At 41.1% G+C, this 25,203-nt stretch overlaps 1 protein-coding gene across 4 annotated transcripts in view; it reads left to right on the forward strand.

Moving 5' to 3' along the window:
* Positions 1–25,203, forward strand: part of INPP4B (inositol polyphosphate-4-phosphatase type II B) — a 357,538-nt gene that overhangs the window by 251,453 nt on the left and 80,882 nt on the right. For all 4 annotated transcript variants that reach the window (XM_056118944.1, XM_056118943.1, XM_056118942.1 and 1 more), the window contains 3 exons: positions 17,830–18,002; positions 19,260–19,383; positions 20,528–20,645. In XM_056118944.1, the coding sequence (XP_055974919.1) occupies positions 17,830–18,002; positions 19,260–19,383; positions 20,528–20,645 (415 nt within the window). The remainder of the gene's footprint in view (positions 1–17,829; positions 18,003–19,259; positions 19,384–20,527; positions 20,646–25,203) is intronic.

Below are 25,203 nucleotides of genomic sequence, written 5' to 3' on the forward strand. Positions count from 1 at the left end.
GCTACATCATTTATTAATGATTGTCTCCTTACATTGCATCGTTTTTTTGCATTTTAAGTTCCACAATATTATAAATAAAATCTGAACTTTTAAATACTTATTGTGCTTTATATTGAGATATATCTTGAGCTCTTATAAGTCTACCAATGACAAATTTTCTTTCTGATTATCTTTTATTTTCACCGTTCAGTTGTACTTGTTTTGTTGATATATATGTCTGTGTAACGGTTAAATAGATGGTCTTCTAAATCATAACTACCTTTGTCCATATTTTATGTTCCTCTATGACCTACAGATACTTATTTCTTCCTTTAAGTGATAGATTTTCCTTTTTGTAACATACAATTCAAACTTTCATAGTATATCATACTAATAAATTTATTATCAGAGTTTATGCAAATAGGGTTCAGAAAAGTTTGACTTTATTTGCTATTCTAAAAACAAACAGTAGAATAACTTCCAAATTCCTGTGACTTATGTATGTATATATATGTTTTTATAAGCCAATAGATCTCCCTCTTTTTTAATTTAATTTATTTTTTTTAATTTGTATTTTGGACAAACTTGCAGGCTATCGAATGTAGCCTGCCCACAGGGCAGAGTCTGGCAAACTCCCCGTGGCCTACCAAATATGCCAAATACCAGTAACAATGATGGGTCTCATTCTCCTAAAGAGCCGTGAATATAATCTCAGGGCTAGGATGAAAGAGAAGTTACTGGGGCCTGCTCGAGGCAATCGACGATTAACAGGATGATGAAATGAAAAAATGAAAAAATTAGTGAGACATCATGAGGAACAGTTGTAGACTTACAGATTTTTGTACTTGGGTTTCAGTTATACAGTGATCAAATACCCATCCCTCCACCAGTGCCCATTTCCCACCACCACGGATCCCAGTATCCCTCCCACCCCCCATCCCCCCTATCCCACCCTGCCTCTGTGGCAGGGCATTCCCTTTGGTTCTCTCTCTCTTATTGGGTGTTGTGGTTTGCAAAAGAGTCAATGGGTGACAATCATGTTTGGTTTATAGTCTACTTTCAGCATGCTTCTCCCATCCTGGGAGGATCCTCCCAGCACCCTTTATTGGGTGTTCCCTTCTCTATCTGAGCTTCCTTTTCCCCTAGCATGTGTGGTTGGCCTCCAAGACATGGAGTAAAATTCCTGGTACTAATCATGGCCATTCTTGCGTGTTAATCTCCTGTTTTGTTACTTTATGTTCCCCAGATGAATGCAATCTTTCTATGTCTATCCCTTTCTTTCTGGATCTCCCTCTTTTTCAAAGTAAACTTAAATGTATTTGTATCTGCTGTGTGTATGCTCTCACATGCCTTCAATTTCATAATAAATTAAGGCTCTAGGAGAAAATCAGTGAATATTCCAAACTTAGATGTTGATGTCCCCTTGAAGATTATATAATTAAACCTTCCATCATTAAGAAGAGTAGCTGCAGTATTTATGCCAATTTTTGCATAACCTGTGACACACATATCAATGTTACAAGATCATTTTTACTTTCCAGAGTGACCTATTCCAGATGTTCATCCAAATATGTTTCATTTAATTTTACCCACTGTTGCCCACCTAATCCTCTGCCAAAAAACAGACCAAATGTCCTTTTCCCCCCACATGATAGACACATATATCAGAACACAAACATCATTTCTTTTTAGATGATGAATGATCACTTTGGGTTTTTTTTTTTTATTTAGAGAGATAGCATCATGGAGTGTTGAATAACATAGGAGGATACCTATCCTGTTTTTGATACTACTCTTTTATGAATAAAATCTAAGTTCACATAAAAGCTATTTAGATAGTCACATTTTACTACTCTCTCTATTGATACCAATAAATCTTGCTAGGTTTGACCTAACCTTCAGACTACTCCCGATTGAATAATATTTAAGCACCGTTGTGTGCTAAGACATAGTGAAATATGAGAGGAACAAAGAAATGAAGGCATGGTCTATCTCAATTGCACTGAGGAGATCGATGTCTTAAGCCCATGGCTGCTGTATAATATACTTTTGAGTAAACTCATAATAAATACTGATTCTTTCATCCATCATGTCCACTTTCCTACTCAAGTTTCTCTTACATTGTACCAACACTTCCTGCTCATTCATAGATGTATTAGGACAAAAATAGTGAAGAATCACAGATTAATACAGAGCCTTGAAACAGCTCTGAAACAGGGTCTGCGTTGAAATCCGTTACACTTGGGAATGCACATTCTTTTTTTTTTCTTTTTGGGTCACACCCGGCAATGTACAGGAGTTACTCCTGGTTCATGCACTCAGGAATTACTCCTGGCGGTGCTCGGGGGACTATATGGGATGCTGGGAATCGAACCTAGGTCGGCTGCATGCAAGGTAAACACACTACCCGCTGTGCTATTGCTCAAGCCCCGGCAATGCACATTCTTTAGTGAAGTCTCTGACCCAAGTCTCTGACCTCTTGGTTGTTTCTGTGTTTCTCTATCCTTCACAAAAGGGATCATGGAAGGCACTGTGGAAAGCAGAATACCCTCTGTCATTGCATAACTTTCCCTAATTTATCAAGCTGTAAACATTGTCAACAAAAAGAGAATAAAGTTCTGGGGACATCATTTTCCTTAATGAGCCCCCGCTGACTTCAAGTATTGCTGCTCTTTCATGCGAAGGAGGTAGCCAGCCAAGAGATCACAGGCTGAGTTCGCTGAGCACAGAAGCTCTGGAGAGTTTTTGTGGTATTTCATGTCCTTTCCCAATTTATGATTCTCTGTTTTAATCATTCAATCAACTACTTTGGCTGGAGTGATAGCACAGCGGGTAGGGCGTTTGCCTTGCACATGGCTGACCTGAGTTCGATTCCTCTGTCCCTCTTAGAGAGCCCGGCAAGCTACCGAGAGTATCCCGCCCACACGGCAGAGCGTGGCAAGGTCCCCGTGGCATCTTCAATATGCCAAAAATAGTAACAGCAAGTCTCACAATGGAGACGTTACTGGTGCCCGCTCACGCAAATCAATGAACAATGGGAGGACAGTGCTACAGTGCTTCTTCGCAGTATTAGAGATTGAACCTAGAGTGCTACACCTGTGAGACATTCGTTCACTATCTCACTAAGCCACTGCCCCAACACGTATTCCTTTGACACTGTAAGGCCCACTCCACGGTTCCTTGTGGGATCCGAGAATTCACCTTTGTAAAAAACTCCATACATTGCTTTTATCTTTAGTTCTATCCCGATAGCTGGAACTACCAAAGATTTTCCATTAACCTGTCACTTATTGTCAAGAGTGTATTAAGGCCAAAGATTAGTTGGCCAAAACAAGTCACCTCATACTCCAAATAGAGATAAATCTAAGATCTTAGAAAGTAACTCTTCCATCCTATCTTGTACTTTTGGCTCACATAGCTATTTACATAACAAACTGGAAAAATTAAGGACAACAATTCATCAGCATGGCTATATATAAAAGTGGTCATGGTGTTAGGCCTTCTGGAAGATACTCTAAATTGCTATTAGTTGGAAGACAGAGAAGAAAACCCATTCATTTACTTAGTAGAGACTTTTAGCATCTACCCTAGACAAGGCACTGCCTTCAGTCATGTCCCACTTCTCGGGGACTGGTGGGGGGAAGGGGGGAACATGTTGTATTTGAAGCAAGATCCACAGTTGGAGATTTTCTGAGACAGGATATAAAAGATAAACAGCTCAGAAGAGGAAGTACGCATTAGGGAGTCATCAGCAAATAGATAGATGAAACTGGATAATATGTAAAAAGATGAGCAAAATTGATACCACAGAGCCCTGAGGCCTGGAGATTACCTTTCATGGAGGAGTCAGGAGCCTCAGGGGATGAAAATCAAGTACAATTTGAATACCAAACAAGGAGATAAAAAGGGAGGCAGTAATCATATCAACAGTTACTACTCACTGCACTGACATTTTCCTGACAGTCGTTTTGTTAAATTGTGTTAGAGTGTGGAAATTAAGCCATTTGTCTAAGACCCAGGGCTGTTTTGAGTACAGATTCAAATCTAGGCAGGGTGATGTCTAGCTGAAGTGATCACAAAAAAAGGTGGAGTCCTCAGAGAGGGAGAGAGAGAGGAAAGAGAGAGGGAGAGAGAGAGGAGAGAGAAAGAGAGTGAGGGGAGAGAAAGAAAAAGAGGAGAAAGAGAAAAGAGAGAGGGAGAGAGAGGAAAGAGAGAGGGAGAGAGAGGAAAGAGGGAGAGAGAGGAAGAGAGAAAGAGAGGAGAGAGAGAAAGAAAGAGGGAGGGGAGGGAAAGAAAAAGAGGATAGAGAGAAAGAGAGAGAGTGGGGGGAGAGAGAGAAAGAGAGAGAGAGTGAGAGAGAGAGAGAGAGAGAGGGAGGGAGGGAGGTGCATGCTTGGAATTGAATGCATAAGGATTTGCTTACCTTTTTGTTCGCCCTTTCTATCTCCATGAGCTGTTTCTCAGGTTATCATGAGCCACAAATGCTCAGGGTTTTACTGTAGCCTTCTTGTGTCCCGACACAAACCTTTCTTTCATGCAGTTGGATCATCTCTTACCTCCCCTTGCTGTTACTCTTCATGATTCATTTTCACTGGATTCTTTAGAAAACTCAGCTTGTGTTTTTTAGTGCGGAGTCTTCAGGGATCGGCCCTTCTCTACCTTCTGTGGCTCCAAATTTCACATCCTCTGATGATCACCCAGATAGAACGGGCTTCAGAGCAGGGTGCACGGGGCCGCACGGGCTCCCCATCATACGCCCTTCAGCTGCCGTCTTAAAATTCTGAATAATTCAGTCTCTCTGTTCTAAATGAAGCCACGTAGTACAAAGAAGGTTTGGCTGGAGACTGAGTCACCTAATTTCCGCCTCCCACCTCCCTTGACAGATCCCCCGTTATTTGTCCAGTTTCCCATTCTTATCCCAGCTCATTCCCCACCCTGTGCTCGCCGACCAAGGGGACCGACAGGATGGTCAAGTCCAGACGAGGTCCATTGAATGGTGCATACTTGCTTTCCCACCTGACTGAACTGCATGAGAGGAAATAAAAAGTACCACAATGCCTTGAGAGAGACCTGAAGGATAGAAAGAAAGAACTGTTTGGCAGCTTTTTAAAGAGGATCTCATTTTCAATTTTTCAATTAATTCTGGAAATTATTTAATCATGCATTTCACATAGGTTGCAGGTGCAAAGGTCTACAGACAGAACTGCGGATACATGAAATAATTAAGGGAAATAGAGAGTGACTTGGGCAAGCCAAGAAGCATGGTTCACCCCGCTGAGGTTGTCTCTCCAGCCAAAATAGTCATTCCCGTGGGGGACTCAAAGTTCCCTCCCTCCGTTGTTGATATTTCTAGTAGATCTGAATTTTCATATGAGGTATTATTTTTTTGCATTACTTTAAAGGTCAGCAATAGATTTCCAAAACTTCCTACAAGGCAAGAGACGTCAAATAACATACATTTAAGGGTCTAATGAAACTGAGTCATGGGCCACTATTTTCGAAGACTCTGAATCCTGAATTTTATTGTAAATTCTGGTTTAATGTTATCTCTCGTATCAAAATACACATATAATGTTACCTCTCCTTTTGTGTGTGGCTCCATGGAAAAACAGACCATACTTTTGTGATTTTCTCTTACATCTATTTGGCCTGGTATCCTTCTTGGCAATTCCTAGAGGCCAGTTATGTGGTACAAAGGGGTGGGTGGTGACCTCTCTCTGCAACTACTACCTGACAGAGAGGCTTTGGCAGCGCTGCCTCTTCTTGATGGGATTGAATGAATATCTTCGCCATATGTGCGCATTTGTGATACACGCATAAAAATCATTATATTCTCAAATGTAATTATTTCAGTGGTTTTTATAATGTGTAATGGAACTTTCATTTCATGAAACTGCAAACATAAAAATAAAAAATATCATTTCCATGAGACATTAATATTCTTCAATGCTACCAATTTCTCCACATGAATGTTTAGAATTTTCCCGGAAGAGAAAATCCAATGACTCAGGCTTTTCAGAACTCGAAATGCAGCAGGTGAAATCACTTTTAAAATACACATATTCTGGCAGGCGTGATTCCTGAGCACAGAGCCAGAGTAGCCCTGAAGCACTGCCAGGTGTAGCCAAAGCCATGGGTCCCTCCAAAAATTATACTGTCAATGTAAAGAATCTTGGTAAAATATAGTGACATGTCTTTTATCATAAAGTTCGAATTTTAATAATTGCTGTTTTGACTGTGTCTGGCATATCGAAGCGATAGCACAGCGGGTAGGGCGTTCGCCTTACACGCGGCCAACATGGCCAACGTGAGTTCGATTCCTCCGCCCCTCTCGGAGAGCCCGGCAAGCTACCGAGAGTATTCGATATGCCAGACACAGTAACAACAAAGTCTCCAATGGAGACGTTACTGGGCCCGCTCGAGCAAATCGACGATCAACGGGAGGGCCTTTACTTTACTTACTTTTACTTTACTGTTTTGACATTTGCGAAAGTTTTCTGTTATCAAGAATGAATGCTGCTTCCCTAGAAATCGTGCAATAAATCCTGACACGTCAAAACACTTGACTAGAACCAAGATTTGGGGCAAGTCCATAATTTAACAATTTATTTGTTTTCTTGGCCCTTGGTAGATCACTAAAATTCTTAGACCGCTTACTGTTGGTAAAAGAAAAATCAGTTGCAAATTTTAAGGTCTCAGTTGTAAGGTTTTCTGACATTAAAGAGGCCACATAGTTAAAAGTGATTTCTTCCTTTTCTATTCATCCAGTTGATGTACTCTAGTTGATGATTATGTGGCAGGTAGTCTTTTAGAAACTGAGAATATATCAATTAAAAACCAAACAGAATGCTCACCCAGACCCATACTCTAGTAATAGGGAGACAATGAACAAAAAATATTGAAAATATGGGTTTTACAGAATGTTAATGGAACAAATATTGTAGAAAAAATAGCAAAGTTAAGGGCTTCAGGAACTCAGTTGGAGACTAGGAACATTGATGGAAGCATCATTGCGAGGTTGGCATTTGAGCAAGAAATAAGGATGTCAGAAATTGTGCCATGCGGGCAATCGTGAGCAAGGCTATACTGGGCACAGAATATAGCCAATTCCAAATCTAGACAGAAATGTGTCTGCACTAATCAAGAACGTTGAAAAATCTGATTCTGTTCAAGTAACAAAAGCAGAAGGGGAAAGTAGACAAAGTTAAAGATAAGAGTTGGGAGAAGTAACAACTAAGACTTCAATTAGATTTTGACTCTCCTTTTGAGAAAAAATGAGAATCAAACTGAGGATTTCATGCAACGGATTAACCTGGTTGGATACAATTCTTAATGCCTGTTTTGTTCTACCGAGGTCCCTAAGCTGGTGGAAGGGTATAAACTAGTAGGGAAGCTAATGTATTAGCTAGGTTGGCTGTGGTGGCTTGGTCTAATGAGGCAGCCATGAAGGTGATGAAAAGTAGTTGGGCTCTCTGTTTTGAAGTCAATGCCAATGAAGGTTTCTGAAGTTCAGAGGGGAAAGTGAGAGAAAGTGAAGAGTCAGAGTGAGAACCGAAGGGTGGAATGGCCACATGCTGGAGGGGAAAGACTTGGTTGAAAAGGCTATTAATAGGGAATTAGGAGATCATTTGGAACCATGGAAATACCAACACGGAGCTGACTATAAGAATTTATCTATTTTTCCTGAAATTCAGGAGAAAGGTTTAAGCTAAACATATCACTGGAAACTCTTAACATATGGGTAGCACCAGAATTATATCAGTAAAGTATTGAGTGTTCAGAGAAAAGATAAATAGATTACAACAGAGGGTTCTCAATGTTCCCAGGCTACCAAGAAGTAGAGGAATCAGCAACACATTTACATTCAGAATAGCCGGTGAGGTTAAGAAATTAAAAAAATAAAGATTATGATACCCTGAATGCCAGGATTAGAGTATTTCCAGGAAGGAATGAGCCTAATGCTGCTAAGAAGCAAATGAGAGGAGGATTGACTTTGGATTCCCTTTTGGATTTAGCCAGGTGGAATTTACTGTGTGTACAAATTTAGATCACACAGCTCTTCCAATCCTCATGCACAGATTAAATATAGAGTGGAATTTGCCTTATGCACAATTAATAATGTCTTTATAATTATACCTGCATATATAGATATATAGAAGATACTATATATACACACACGCATACACACACACACACACATATACAGTCCTCACATCCACACACAAAAAGCTAGGTTAGCAGAGAAAGGAGAGTGATAATATTTAATGACATTGCCCATCTGATAACTTAAGCACATATAATAGTGAGTGGAATAGCCTGAGAAATCATATTGTTTGCATTATGCTTGGTTACCTGCTACTTACTCAACACTTATTAATAGAAGTTAATTATAAGTTAATATGAAGTGCTGTAGAAATTTTCCACAGTGTACAGGATTCCACTCCTGAGGATACTCGGTCAACTAGATTGGACAGTTCAATACAAGGGACAGAAGATGTAAAACCACCTGAGCCCTGGATGGCAGGAACTATTGGAGACATAACTGGTGTTGTTGGTTGTCCTCCAGGGCTACACCTGGCTGTGATAGGGGTCATGTCGTGCCAGAAATCCAGCAATAGAAGTAGCAACACATGCTAATACCCATGCTCTATCCCTGAGCCCTAGAAATACCTTTTAAATGGTGTGTTGTATTCCATTGACCTTAAACTTGAGTAGGAAACTACCACCTCTTTCTCTTCAGGCTAGAATTCCCTCTCCTCTTCCCTCCTTGGGTGCCTATACTGTGACCGCCTTCAGTCAACCAAATAGTCACTGTTTCTCTCCTTGTTCTTAGGTGCTGGAGAAACTAAAAAGACAAGAGCTCCCTGATACATTTCTGCTTATGACACCAGCTTGTTGAATGCCCCATGAGTAATGTCACTTATTCTTAAATGCGTACCATATTTGTAAGCCAGAATTCCCACGTTGCATTTGGTTTGAGTTTTGTTTGTTTAGATGGCAAGTGACAAAATAAGTCCAAGAAATGTGAGTGTGTGTCCTCCCCAGCTAGCAGAACCTCTGATTCAAAACTTTCCTGCTACCATAAATAGCTTGTTTGATGAATGGATTTAGTTCCCGGAAACTGTTTGAGCAGAATTTACTCAAGGCTTTCAACTCGGTGCTACGAAACGAGAAGTTTAACCGGGATCTCAGTTGATGCATTTCCTCTGCTATTTTCTCTGAGCCCAAGACTGGAAGTTTTATGACACTGTGTTCTCAGGCTGGCAGGATTTAAACAAACAAGATTCCCTTGACATGAGAAAAGGTTGCCTTTGTCCTTCCCACAGCCGTGTGTCTTGGGTCGTGCCTGGCACTCATTTCTCATGCATCGGGAAGGAGCTAAGAGCGGGCGCTCACCTCACGTCTTAGTTCAGCGGACCCTCTGACGATTTCCCTTTGCGAAGCTTGCTTGTCCTTGGTGTGGAATCCCTTGGAACCTGTGAGACTGCTCAGAGATAGAGCAGAGAAAAACCAGCATTCCCCTGGGACCTCTCCCCAGGGCAACCATAAATCTTGCTTCTGTTTCACACCCATGATTTCTGGGTCTAGGTCCTGCTGTAGCTGTTGGCTCTCTGCTTACATATCCCCTTCCACCTTCCCAGATTTCCCTTCCCACCCTTACTCACCCCTTCTCTGTCCCTGCTCTTGTGCTTCCTGTGTACTTTTCCACTGGGTTTTTTTCCATGGCTTCAAACTCAATTTGTACTTCTGTGTGTGTTTTTTTTTCAATTTTATCTGTTTATTTTTTGTTGGTATATTTTATTCATATGTTCATAAGACCCAAGACAAGCACTCTGCTACTTTGGCCCCAGGATATATATTCCCCAGGATATAATATAAAGCATCACTGTATCACTGTCATCCCATTGTTCATCTATTTGCTCGAGTGGGCGCCAGTAATATCTCCATTCATCCTAGCGCTGAGATTTTAGCAGCCTGTCTTTATTAGTCCTTCCCAACAGTGCTGCATTGTTGGCTCTTTCAGGGTCAGGGTGATTAGAAAATAAAACATCAGTACTTAATAGTGGTGGTGGGGAATGTGCACTGGTGGAGGGATGGGTGTTTGATCATTGTGTGATTGTAACCCAAACATGAAAGCTTGTAACTATCTCACGGTGATTCAATAAAATTTTTAAAAAATCAGTGCTTAAAAAAACCAATAGATTGGAAGACCAAGAACACCTGCTATAAAGTAAAAATCAAAGAGATACAAAAATACTCAAGAAATATTTTTAAAAAATGATCTTCATAGCTGGTCTAATTCCTTCATAACACTACTTCAGAGAGATAAAGAAAAATGCAAGGGAAGAAATTGCCAGTGAATAATTTTTATAAATAAGAATTTATGAAAGATTTCAAGAAAAAAATCAGGAATAAAAATGCATGAGTATCAGAACTGAACATACTCACATTATGAATGACAGACCTCTGGCCTTTTGCAAGAATGTCATCGTAGCCCTTTCCCTAATTCCTGACCCCTCCACAAGCCTCAGTGAACTGACTTTTATGGAGGTATGTTTAACAGACTTGGCATTATTAAACCAAGTGCCTATCCCAGACTTGAGTCCTACAGAAGCTTACTTTAGGGATGTTCCCTACTGAAAGACCATACAGCCTTTCCTGGTCTGCTCCAGAGGAACTTATAATAGTGTCTTAGTAAGTGATGCTCCGTGAATGTGTATAATCTTCTAACCAAAGATCAGCTCTCTCTCCCACGTTTTGGTGTTTTCTCGGCTTGCACAGCACACAGTCCCAACTCACCTGTATATTGTAGTTATGATCTTATTCCTTTTACCTCCCCTTCTGTAGTTTCAGATTCCTAACATATCGACTTTGAAGATAAATGTTAGTTTCACCCTTAGGACCTCAGAAATAAGAGGTTCTATTTGTTTAATGACTGAGTATATTTCTCCTGAGAGCAGTAAGAAATGGGGGAGGGTGGGAGGAATGGTTATGTATGGAAGATAGGTTAGCATTTGTTACAATACGAGAAAATTAAGATTAAATGTTTGATTTCTGCACCAAGGCCAAGAGATGGCTTATACAGATGGTAGCACTGTAGCACTGTCCTCCTGTTGTTCATCGATTTGCTCGAGCAGGCCCAGTAACTTCTCCATTGTGAGACTTATTACTGTGTTTGGCATATTGAATATGTCATGGGTAACTTGCCAGGCTTTGCCATGTAGGCAAGATACTCTTGGTAGCTTGCCGGGCTCTCCGAGAGGGGCGGAGGAATCAAACCTGGGCTGACTGGGTCAGCTGCATGCAAGACAATTGCCCTACCCACTGCGCTATCGCTGAAGGTTCAGAAAAATTTGGAGGAATTTCTAACTGGTTGGGGAAGACATTTAAAGCGAGTGCAGGGGGAGTATATTTTCCAGCCACTTGGTTACTCATAATTAGTCTGATTAACCTGGACTTCGCTGCTTCTGTCCCTAGAATAGGTCAAATATTTGGAGACCACCTATGATCAAGTGTCTAAGCTCTGGGACCACAGCTGCCACTTGTATTATACAGACTCATAAAAAAAGTTTAGCTCTTATAAATTTGGAGAAGAAGACCTGTCATTGAGTAAGCCCTCCAAGTTATGAAGTTCACATTGTAAAATGGTTTGGGGGAACCTTCACTTGGGGAGGAAGCCTTAGCCAGACCACTGAAGGAGAGAGGCCATCAAAGGCAGCAAGGGTATCTGATTAGAGCATCATTAATTCACACTCCCAGGTACCCCTGTGTCCCCAAACTCACTGCCATTTCTATGCTACCTGCAGTTTTGCCATCCTGTACAAGCCCTGTTGGATGTGGCTTTGGTCTTTGTTTTCCTTCCAACCTTGAGGATTTTTTGTCATCCCTCCTTCAAGACTTCTAATTGCTTGTCTTCGCAGTTCATCATCTTCATGACTTAGGTGAAACCTTAGTGTGGGGCTCTTTTCTCCTTTCATCTCTTTTTGCCCATGAAATTGAATGGGCAGGGAAACTTCTAGTTTTTCTTCTTTTTCCCTATGTCTGGAGAGTTGTGATAACAGAAATTACAATAGCTGCGAGCTCTTCTGCAGTTAATTATTTCCAATGAGCAGAGACAACCAAGCACCTGAGGAGAAAATGGCTGCGATATTGGACAGAACGCTTTATGCTCTGACACAGTTGGTTGCTGTTTGGCCCTTTTATTTTTCTCCTGAGTCACATAAGAGGCATTGAACCCAGAGGACGTGAGCATCCTGTCCAGGAAATAGATGGCATGTGGAGGCGGTGAGGGGGGACCCGTGGTGCCCCCCTGAATCCCTTGTTCACCTCCACTCGAATACACCAGAGACTCCAGCAAGGCTCTGGGAACGGGCTCCCCTTGGAATGCTCCCAACGCACTCACTCCTCAGAGCTGAGGGAAAGCCCGGCTAAGCCGCAAGCATTTTCTGTTTTCCTGAGGAAAGATTCTGCTGTTTGGTCTCAGGGTTAAGGAGTTTCAGCAAGTTTTTATAGAGACACTCAGCCATTCTCTTCACCGTCGCCTCTGTTGTGGGAAGGAACCCGTGGGATTGAAGTGACAACTGTACGGGTACTTAAATTCCTGCTTAGCCCAGATAGCTTCCGAAAGAGGTGGTGGTGTGGAACCTGTACCACAGGGAACCTGTAGCGACAGACACAGCGTCACTGGGTAAATGACACACGATGTGTGGTCCAGGTGTTGTGTTGGTGGTGGTGGTGAGAGTGGATAGCTGTGCATAGAATATCTCAGCCTAGGGGAAAGATGGCATTCATTGATTTCTTTTTTCTCTTGATCTTCTTAGGCCACACCCAGCAGGGCTCAGGGATTACTCCTGGCTCAGTGCTCAGGGATCACTCCTTACAGGGCTCAGGGGGTCCGGAGGCTGTGGCTGGCATTGGCTGTGTGCCAAGCAAGCACCTTACCCGCTGGACTCTCTCTCTAGCCCCTCTCTGTGCTTGAATGAATATTCCAGCCTGACAGCATCATTGGGAGGACAAGATGGTCGGGAATGTTATGAACTAGGGACCAGAAAGGTGGGGGTTGAGGCTATGCGCTCGAGATGGTCAAGGTCAGAAGCACTTTTCTTTTTCCGGAACAGTTTTAAAGCAAAACTAAAGTCCTCGCTGTTGCTAGGTGAGAGGGATTTTTTTTTTTTCCCCTTTATTTTATTTTATTTTTTTTAAAGTTGTAGATTTACAATTTTTTGTGCTTTGGTTTCAATTATACAATGATCAGATACCCATCCCTCCACCAGTGCCCATTTTCCACCACCATGGATAATATCCCTCCCACCCCCATCCCCCCATCCCCCCGTCTCTGTGGCAGGGCAATCCAGGTGAGAGGGATTTGAAAGGCTCACTGGAGCACAGGGCCATTTATGCGGGGACTCCAGCCTTTCTGTGGCCTGTGTGCCCTGTTGTGTTTATTGTGGAACCTGCGATTTGCTGGAAGTCGGTGTTAACAGGGAACAGAACCTTGGGTCACTGCAATTTGCATTGGCCAACACAGTTCTCCTGTCTTGGCCAGATTCAAATTTAAAACAATTTAAATCATTTTTTGAGAAAAATAAACTCATTTGTAACTTTCCCCTTTATGCTTAGGTACCAAAAAATAGCTGTTTCTGAAGCTTTTCTACCATAATCATAAGCTTATCATTTTCTCATACATAGGTAATGTTCTGTCTCCGATCCTTTCCGTAAATTTCACACACACATACATACACACACACACCACACACACACACACACACACACACACATATATATACATATACAGATGGGCTGGAGCGTTAGCACAATGAGTACACACACACACACACACATATATATATATATATATATATATATACAGATGGACTGGAGTGATAGCACAGTGAGTACACACACGCACACACACACACACACGTGTGAGCTCCTGGTGAGCTCAGGAGATCATAGGTGTACAGGATGTTGAACCCAAGTTGGCTGTGTGCAAGGCACTTACCCTATCCTCTGTACTATTGTCTCGTATCCCAGATTTCCCTTCAATTTTAGCTTTAGTATATGTTGGTTTAGTATTTAGTTTAGTGTATGTTATTTTAGTCAGTGGACAATCTGGACTATTGGTAGTATCACGTAAGTATATAATGATGCAACAACGTCTAGAATATTTTTTAATTTGGTCCCCCCATTTTCCACTTTAATTTTTGTTAGACTAGAGAACAGGATTCCTTTTTTATATTGTCGAGTGAAATTTATGGTTAAGAATCAACAGGTTAAGTTAGTATGAGAATAGATTTAAAAGTAGAAATTTATCCTGAATAAGTGAAGAAATTTGCACAATTTCTCTTTTAAAGACATTCAGGAAAAACCAAGAGCTAGATATAATTTGAACTGCCACTTAGGATCATTCAAGAGGGAAAAGTGGACACTTAAGGTAATTTTCCATTTTCTAACTAGAAAGAACATATCCCACTCATGACTGAATTATTGGCCACATGATACAACGTATTCTGGTGCAGGGTGTCTAGACAGTGCTATATGCCCATTGGGAACTATGCAAGTGCATGACAGGTAGAAACCCTTTTCCTGACTACAGTGAATGCCAAAGGACTCTAGTTGAGCCTGAGAGAGCAGCGCCACCTACTGCACACAAATTTTATATACTTTTCATTTTTTTAGGTTTGAGAGTCATCCGCACATCACCCCTTCAGAGCGGACACAATACATTTACAACCTGTTCTCTCTGAAACTTTGCATCTGAATCAATTTATTGAAATTTTTTTCTTAGTATGTGTACATAACCCTAGATAGTCACATAGAGGGAAAACGAGAGAGAGAGAGAGAGAGAGAGAGAGAGAGAGAGAGAGAGAGAGAGATAGAATATTTGGGAAATAAAGGCAAAGAACTTATGGGGAAAAATAAGAATATGGAGAATTCCTTCCTGGTGTGTATGGGTGTGTCTTTCATTCTGAAAATAAGTTTCACGTATCTCCAGTTTGAACTTGACATGTGCTAATGACATAAAAATCAAAATCTGGGTTGGAGAGATTGTCTGGGGAGAAAGGTGTTTGCTGAGTGAGCTGCAGAGCCCGCATCCATCTGAGCACTGCACGGGTCCCTGAGCACCTCCAGGATGGATCCTGATCAGAATGCCAAAAGTAATCCCTGATCCACCTGATGTGGCCCCAACACAAATAAATCACAAAACAAGTAAAAATCAGGAGTGAGCCTGTGCCTCGCTCATGTTCCCTGTTAGGCCCCCACAAATGAGTCGTGTATTAAAGTATCAGAGATTCGATAGTTCTTCCTTGTGTCCTTCTCCCTCTAGGATATTTTCATTCCTGTCATAACACCCCTAGTTTTAAACTATGTTCAATTCAAAGCTTCCAGTGCTTGGAGCAGTAGCATAGCGGGTAGGGTGTTTGCCTTGCATGTGGCTGACCCAGGTTCGATTCCCAGCATCCCATATGATCCCCTGAGAGCCTCCAGGAAAAATTCCTGAGTGCAAAGCAAGGAGTAACCCCTATGCATCGTCAGGTGTGACCCAAAAAGCCAAAAAAAATTTACAATGCTTATTGTATGTAATATATTTTACATTAAAATATCCCTTAACCACTTACGTAGAGTATTAACAAGAGCACATTTTTTAAATTAAGCTTTGTTTATTCATTTTCCCTTCAACCATTTTAGTTTAATTCATCGAGTCTATTGCAACACAAAATAAGATAAATAAGTCATGGCCGACATAGTACAATAGTCATTAAGAATCTTCTTCTCATTCCTGATAACGTTTCCAAGGTCTCAACTGATTATTGAGTGTTCACAGCACTTGCAATAAAGAAAAATCTTTGGTTCTGGAAAGGTCATACCATCGCAGATTCTAACTCATAATTAATTTTCAGCGTCTTCTATTAGATTCTATTTGTCATGCTACTATATACTTATTTATTAAAAGATTGACACACAGTCCAGAACTTCCTGTCTCTGAGATTTGACAGTTTTTATTTCCAAATAAATTGAGATATAATCAAGCCTATTTCTCTATCAGATGCCACAGTGATATCATTAAAACATGTTAGAAATGCAAGCCTGCCCATAGCACAGATGGTTTCAAGTCTGTGGGCTGATCTGAGGGAAAGCTATTCAAATTTCAAATATTGTCGGTTTGTTTTCTCGTATTAGTCTATATCTTTTAAAACAGCTTGATTTTTTTTAATAAATTTTTTGGTGTGTTCTGTTTATTGTAACTTTACTATTTGATCAAAATCTAGTGGGATTCTCCTTGGTATTTCAGCATTAAACTCAGTTCTGGAGCGTCTATAGTAAAGCATCAGCCCTTTGTCCTTAGGGAGTTGCCAATCTTCAGAGAAAATAGTGGCTAGTTAGGGTAAGGAGCTATGGGTTAAAAAGCAAAGAAGAAAGAGGGAACCCACTCCAAGATGTGGTGGTTAGGAGCAGTGGGGACAGTGGAACGGAAAGCGGCTTCCAGGTAGAAAATCAGAATTGATCCCTCAGAGGAAATGAGATGTGTGGAAATACAAGAAGGGTCAGGGCTTCAGGGTTAGACCTCGGGTTTGAGAAGACAGAGATATGGGTGCGCTGAGTTGGGAAAATCCACGCTTAGTTTATTGAGGGCAAGATTACAAGTGAGAACTTCTGAGTGTTGGGGCCAAAACCCTAGGCATAGTTCAGACAGTGGAGGGATCCCTTGCAATTGGGACCCCCTGCATTTGGGACCCCCTGTACTGGGGACCCTCTGCATTTGGGACCCTCTGCATTTGGGACTCCCTGCATTTGGGACCCTCTGCTGCATTGTCAATGTTTTCATATATTTCCTCCCTTTGGCATTGGGGAAGTCAGGAGAGTGGGTGGGGTGCACCTGGCTGGAAGCACCCTCTGAGAAAGGATTTGAGCCAGGGTTTGACTGGAGGGAGGGAGAAGAGGTAGTGAGCAAGATGAACCATGATCTAAACCAACCGTCAGTAAATAAGGATGGGAAAGCATAAGGAGCAATGATTGGCAGCTAGCACAGCAGTAGAACTAATGGCAGGACCCATCTAGGGGAAGACTGTAGGACAGGAACGTAGGAAGTTCTATTTCCATCATGGGCAGAGTTGCCGGTGCCATGTCTGAACACACAGGCAGTGCCCAGATGAGGGGCAGAGAAGAGAGAAGAACCCCTCTGCCTCTTTTGATGCACTCAGCGTTCACAGCAGGATCTGGGGGCTGGCTGAGGAGAAACTGTTAAAGGACAGAAGGAAGCTTGGGGGACACTGGGACAGTGGTGGAGGGGCGCCAGCATTGGGGGTCGGTGTGGAGCTGGAATAGTTTACGCATCAAATCTGACAGATTTGTTTATTGCAGTGCCTAAAATAAAATTTTAAGTGAAAGATTTTTTTTTTTTGCGGGACTTCCTGTGCCCAATCATTGTATTTCCTGCATATTCTTTGAACTCTGGGAGACCCTTTAACCATGGAAGACTTCCAGATCGGGTTTTGTCAACAAGACTTGAATGCTTAGTGGAGAATATATGAGAAACATGATGGAATGGAGGAAAAATTAAAGAGGAGAAGAAAGATCTCAATGAGACTCCTGCAAATCGAATCGCCCTGAATTCTTTCTCATTATAAATACAGATACATCATCAAGCTACCGAGAGTATTCGATAAGCCAGACACAGTAACAACAAAGTCTCCAATGGAGACGTTACTGGGCCCGCTCGAGCAAATCGACGATCAATGGGAGGGCCTTATCGAACTGAATAACGAGAAGTTGGTTCTGTCCCCACGACCCTTCTCTCTCTCTAGCTCTCTCTCCTCACTGTTCTGACTCCCTCCTTCCTTCCTGCAGAGGACTGGTACGAGCAGCTGTACCCCCTCGCCCTGACCCTGAAGGACAGCATGGCAGAGGTGGTGAACAGAGCCAAGCAGTCGCTGACCTTCGTGCTCCTGCAAGAGCTGGCCTACAGCCTGCCCCAGTGCCTCATGCTCACCCTGAGGAGAGACATTGTCTTCAGCCAGGCAGTAGGTGCCCGCATTGGGCATGCCCTCCTGGGGGCGGGTAGGGCTCTCTCTGTGGCTGCTTTCTCTTTGAAGGAGTCCTCTGCTTACTCCTGGCACCCACTTTCCTCCAACACGTGACCAATGGGAGCCAGTTGTTTCATGAAAGCTGTTTCATGTGAAACCCTAGATGTGTATTTCTGCAGAGAGGTGACAGCTCTCTGAGCATGCGTCAAGCTGCTCCGGGCAGAGGATCTGGGAGGACAGGGTCTCCCCATCCTGTCCTGCAGTACTCTGGGCTCCCCGGGAGAAGGAAGGTGGTGTTTGCTTTGCAGTGCAGGCGACAAGTTGGTCAGGCGCCCGGGATTTTTGTGCCCCTTCTTTATCCAACTCATTCATGAACCCCAGAGCAAGTCCTCAGAGCAATTTCTTGCTTTTTTGCTTTAGTTCTAGAATCAAGTTTCTGAGACAGAGAGCTGCCTGGAAGCTTTGGCAGGACCCTCTCCTATGCCTGCATCCAAGATTAAATACCATCATAGCAACTGGGAAGGGGAATGGGAGGCCTCCCCTCTCCCCCCCCTCTCCATCCCAGACACAAGAAGTGGGAGAAAGTCCTCCATTCACAAGCCTTTATGCATGAAGGGATATTTGATCAGATGGTCCTTGGCCCCAGAGGATGCCATGGATCAAGGTTGCCAATGGCGTTATAGCAGATGAAGCCACGTCAGGCACACGTATACATTTCTTCAGGTGTCCTTTCATGGAAATGGGAACTATTTCTCCTCTTTTCCACATATAAGAAATTAAATAATGGGGGCTGGATCGAAAGTGCATTGCCTGACATGAGGCCAATCTGGGTGCAATCCCCAGCACCCAGGTGGTCCTCTGAGCCTGCCAGGAGTGATCCCTGAGCATAGAATCAAGAGTAAGCCCTGAGTTCATCTGGGTCTGGCCTCCAAACACAGAACATTAATTAATAATAAAGGAGTTTAGAGTGCTGAAATGCTGTTTATGGCCTGATTGTTCGAGCAGAGCGGAGCGGGGACTTGGTGACAGCGCATTGCCTCAAGGCCCTGCTGTCTCCTTTCCAGTCCTGTCTTCCCCTGGCCATTTCTCATATTCACCAGGTCAGGCACTTTCAGCTATTTTTTTTAAGACTCTATAAAAGTTAGTGTTTGGTTACAATTTCTTGAAAAGATTAAATCTTTGAGGCCTCAAAGTTCTTAAGATATTTAAAAAATAAAACCAGCCAATAATGATTCTGGTGATTTTTTTTTTCAGCTTGCTGGATTGGTTTGTGGTTTTATCATCAAGTTACACACAAGTTTGCATGACCCCAGCTTCCTCCAGCAGCTTTACACGGTGGGACTGCTAGTGCAGTATGAAGGCCTGCTGAGCACTTACAGTGAGTACTCACTCCTTTGGTTCATGTTCAAGTCATATTCATATTAATGGCAATAGTTGCCCATAGAGTGTTCCGCTGAATATGAACGAGAAGTCAGTCTGTATTGCGTCCACACTGCAGAATTCGTGTCACTCTTAATTCTTCGCACTTACTCACCTTGCAACTGTGCTTCTACCCCATTATGTTTTGGAAATAGAATTATAGATTACTTCATAGTGGAGTCCTGAGCAAGCCATATGGCTTCTTTTTTTTTTTTTAATAGAAAGGCTTGTTGCCAACATAATTTTAATGGCTGGATTTTTAGTCCCAGTTCTCTGGTGTCTAGAACTTGATTATGCCGTTCACAGCCTGAATGATTATTGTGTACTTGAAACGTGTCTAGTCGAAATCAATATGTACGAGACATGAAGACCATGCCTTGTACATATTTCAATGACCAGTAGCAACAGTTTACTATTAATAAACTATAAAATGATCTTTTAGATATATTGGGTCACAGAAAAATGTCTTATGAAAAAGATTTCCTTTAAAATTTTACTCTTAAAAATATACTTGCCACAGAACTAGAGAGATATTGCAACACTCTGATCCTGTGCTCTACTGTGGCCTAAAGACCCAAGTCATTCCCCATCCCCAGGATACTGGATTCTGGGTGGCCCCTAACACTGCCTAGATCAACCGCTAAGCACTAAGCCAATAGCAGTCTCCAATTTACAGACCCCCTGTCCCGCCCCCCCCCAATAAAAAACAATCCAAAGGAAATTTCAGAGTATATGTGAGTCACATTAGATGTTTTGGATGGTGCTAATCTGAAGTCTCACTTCATTACTTCCTCACACTCATACAGGTAGGCCTTGCGTGCCAGTGAGTTGAGAAAAGAAGCTACCAGAAGCCTAGGTCAGGGATTGTCAATAGAACCACCTTTACTATTCCTAGGAATCAAAGGTCTGGTCTGCCAGTGGAAGGAGATCTGTGTGGGACTTCTCCTAAGGGAATACATACCACCAAGAACCCCATCAAAGAGACTCACTGACTTAGATACTCATTCACTGAAAATACTTGAGCACATTCCAGCAGAAAGGTGTCACACCAAGTGACATTTTCTTCAAATAGTAAAGGTGTAATGATGTTCCTTCTCCTTTAGGTGATGAAATCGGAATGCTAGAAGACATGGCTGTTGGCATTTCCGACTTGAGGAAAGTCACATTTAAAATAATCGAAGCCCAGTCCAATGATGTCTTACCCATGATAACAGGGAGGCGGTAAGTAGAATTCCCAAGGAGCGAGCCTGGTTGCTTCTTTGACAAAGGAGTCAGGAGGAATGAAGGTTTGACTTAGAGATTTTTTTGTTTTAGTCTTCTTTGTCTTTTTGGTGAGAAATTAATGCATTGACAAGGCAGAGGAAGATCTTGAAAAAAATCCCAGAATTCTTAATGTATGTAAAGTATAATGCTGTAGTTTGTTGAGTGCTGCCAGGCACCCCCTGACCTCATGAAATGTAAGGGATTCAAAATGAGGAATTCAAAATAATTGTGGGCAGAAGAACATTTCTCTCTTTACTACTCTCATCTAAAGCTCTGGATGTTTTCATTTTTGCCAGAATCATTTGGTTAATAGCACCATAATTCTTAAGATGACTTTATTTTAAAATCTGTTCAAAGCAGCTTTTTTAGAAAAAGATATATTCCTAAGGCAAGGGCATAGAACAGAATTTTTTCCCCTTAATTATTTTTGACAACTTACTCCCAGACTGAAATTTCCAAGAATGGTTTTAAATATATAGCTTCGGAGGTCAGTCTATAATGGGCACCGTATCAAAATCATTTAGAAAAAAGATGGTGTGTAGAATAGATCTCCAGCTGAAAAATTATATCCTGTGCTAAATTATTTTTATCAGAAGTCCAGCAAATTTGAATCATTCAGCATCGCCACTCTTAGAATGCTACATGGGGATATTTGGAATTTGTATTCCTTTCAGATCACAGTGAAGACAATGTATGAATGTATCTTTTCATGCTAGAGAGAACTGCAGAAGAGATTCAGCATAGAAGTTCAAACCAACTTTGTTTTTATGTTTACAGTAAGCATAAGAGAATTGCTTCTAATATTGAATGAAGGATATCCAGAGAGCCATGGTTGAAAGCAAGGAGGTTGTTCCTTAGAAATAAAGGAAAAACACATCCTCACAAAACCAAATACTTCGTTGGCAAACTCGTGCCTGTTTTGTCATTTGTTGGAAGAAAATGAAATAAAATTGCTCAGACACACAGCTGGAAATTAGTAACCATTGTACCCATCTGAAACAAGGACAGAATGCTTTTTTCCTCCCCTCCTGAGGAGCTGCAAGCTGGATCCAAATGCAGAAAGAAGTTATCATACAGATGATCGTAGGACATTGACAATGGGGAGGGGGCAGGTTGGCCAATCTTCTCTCTTAAAGTGTTTGAATCAGGAAGAATTATCTAGAAGCACCATACCAGGACTAAAGAAATAAAGTTAGATGCACATGAAAGTTTTTTGTTTTTTTAATTTTATTGAATCACTGTGAGATAGTTACAAGCTTTCATGTTTGGGTTACAGTCACACAATGATCAAATGCCCATCCCTCCACCAGTGCAATTCCCCACCACCAATATCCCTGGTATACCTACCCCTTTCCCACCCTCCCCCTGCCTTCATGGCAGACATGATTCCCTATACTCTCTCTCTACTTTTGGACATTATGGTTTGCAATACAGGCACTGAGAGGTTATCATATTTGGTCCTTTATCTACTTTCTGCACACATCTCCCATCCCAACCGATTCCTCCAACCATCATTTTCTTAGTGATCCTTTCTCTATTCCAGCTGCCTTCTCCCCTTTGCTCATGAGGCAGGCTTCTAAGTATGGAGCAATCTATCTGTCCCGTGTATCTACTATCCTTAGGTGTCAGCCTCATGCTATGTTGTTTTATACGCCACAAATGAGTGTGGTCCTTCTATGTCTGTCCCTCTCTTTCTGACTCATTTCTCTTGACATGATACTCTCCATGTCTATCCATTTATAAGCAAAGTTCACGACTTCAGCACATGAAAGTTTAGAAATACTTAGTCATGAAAAACTAGTGAACACTAGATAAAATGTTGAGCCTATGCCATATCTGCCCATGGGAGCTCTGATCAGCCTTTGCTCCCTTGGTTTTATTGTGGGGAGGCTGTGATATCAGTGTTTTTACTAGCATACAGGACTGACTTGATTTGGAATGGGTGGCAGGAAAGGAAATCATATTTTTGGAATGTTGTCAAAAACCGTGGCAATTTAGATAGCACATCCACTCAGAATAGCATACAAATGAATGATTATGTCTAAATTTAATGGCCTAAATTTAACACTAATCTTAACTCAGAGATGTGTATACAGAACACACAAAATATTGCTTAAGAGAAACTAATAATATACAGCAAATGGAAAAATAGCCCATAGTGCTTCGATGGCAGTTCTCCACAAATTGATGTATAGATTTAATCACTATCTAAAGACCAAAATCTTTGTTGTTGGGTTTGCGTTAGTATCTTTTTTTTTGCATAAATTGGCAAACTAAACCCAACATTTTTAAGAAAATTTGAAGGACCCAGAATGCCCAGAACAGTTTTATGAAAGAAAAACAAAATTGAAGGATATTTACTTTCTGATTTTATGACTTCTATAATCCTATAATTTCAAAACGTCTATATTTCAAAACTCTAGCCATTAAAATTGTCTTAGACTGCTCAGATAGATACATATGTAGATAGAGAGTAGATAGATACGTGAGTGAGACCTAGGCCGGGAGCCAAGTATGGATATAGGTCAGTAAAATCAAATTTAGAGTCCAGAAGTAACTTATTACCTTAAGGTTAATTGATTTTAACAAAGTTGCAGAGGCAATTCAGTGGACAATGGAGAGGTTTTCTCAAAATCATGTTGCTGTGACAATTGATTATCTTTGTACTCAGGAAAATAATTTAGCGTCTCAATTTATATGAGAAACAAAAATAAACTAACAGTGAAGCATGAATCTAAATCTAAGAGCAAAATTATGAAACTTCTAGGAGCGACTACCTGTACCTTGGATTAGATTATTTTAAAAAATATACTATAGGGGCTGAAGAGATAGCATGGCATGGAAGGCATTTATTTGTCTTGCATATTGCTGACCTGGGTTTGATCCACCCTGAACCATATTGGCATCTGAACACAGCCAGGAGTGATTCCTGAGCACAGAAGCAGGTGTAAACCCTGAGAACTGCAACGTATGCCTCCCAAACCAAAACCAAATGAACAGAGAAATTCTTAGACGTAACCTAAAATCAACATACTAAATAAATAATTTTAAAAATAAGACTTTATCAAACTCTTAGACATAAGAAATACCAAGCCGCAGATTGGGAGAAAATATGCATGTAAAATGTCTTACATAAACTTTTATTCATAATATATAAAGAAACCTTACACTTTGCAGTTAGGTTTCTTTATTTTTTAAATTGGCCAAGAATTCAAATGAATTGGTATTTCACCAAATAAAATTTTTTAGTGACTAATGTGTATAAGGAAATGTGTTCACCATCATTATTAAGGTAAAGGTAAAGGCCCTCCCGTTGATCATCGATTTGCTCGAGCGGGCCCAGTAACGTCTCCATTGGAGACTTTGTTGTTACTGTGTCTGGCATATCGAATACTCTCGGTAGCTTGCCGGGCTCTCCGAGAGGGGCGGAGGAATCGAACTCGGGTCGGCCATGTTGGCTGCGTGCAAGGTAGACGCCCTACCCACTGTGCTATCGCTCCACCATCATTATTAGGATTATACAAATTCCCCCAAACCACAGATACCACCTCTTTCACAGTATAACCATCATAATTAAAAAATACAGATTATAACAAGTGTTAGAAAGGTTCTGGAAAACATGGAATATTTATGAATTGCTTATATATGATGTACTGCCACTATGAAAATTTTTGATGGCTTCCTTAAGAAAGTTAAGTTTAAAAGTACTTGATGAGTCTTAAGAGAAAAATAAAACCATGTGTATACACAAACATCAACTTATGATTATTTAAAGTAACACTGTAATAGCTAAAATTTTGAAATAATCTGCATATTTTTCAACTTGTGAATACATAGACAAAATGTGGAAGCCATAGAATAGACAATTCAGCCTGAAAAGGAACATATTACTTAACTGTACACAACACCGATGACTTAAAAACCATTATGCTAAATGAAAACACAAACAAAAAAAATTACATATTCCTTGAGTCCACTTACATAAAACATGTAGGAAAGTAAAATCTGTAGATCTAGGAAATGAATCAGAGGTGTCCTGGGGCTCGCAGCAGAAGGAATATTTGAATGCAAATAGACATGAGGATTGTGTGTGGGGAGGAGTTTATGGCAACGTTTTGAACTCATTCAGCTTCTAAGGGAATAACTATAAATTTTGCTAGAACTATGAATTATACTCTTAAAATACATGAGTTTATGTAACTTACATCTAACAGCTGACACAAAGCAATTTTAAAAAAATGTCAGTGGAATGAAAAAACCATGAAATCAAAAATATGTATGTGTAAATATATATAGCTATAACACATATATAAATTTAGATAGATAGATAGATAGATAGATAGATAGATAGATAGATAGATAGATAGAACCAGAAAGATAGTACAGCAGGAGAGGCATTTGCCTTGCATGTGGCCGACCCAGGTTTGATTCTCAGCACTCTGTATGGTTCCCCAAGCACCTCTATAAATGATCCTGGAGCATAGCAATAGGGATGTGTTCTGAGTGCTCCCTCCTC

The sequence above is a fragment of the Sorex fumeus genome, unplaced genomic scaffold (genome assembly GCF_029834395.1).
Source record: "Sorex fumeus unplaced genomic scaffold, SorFum_2.1 ptg000039l, whole genome shotgun sequence".
Lineage (NCBI taxonomy): Eukaryota > Metazoa > Chordata > Mammalia > Eulipotyphla > Soricidae > Sorex > Sorex fumeus.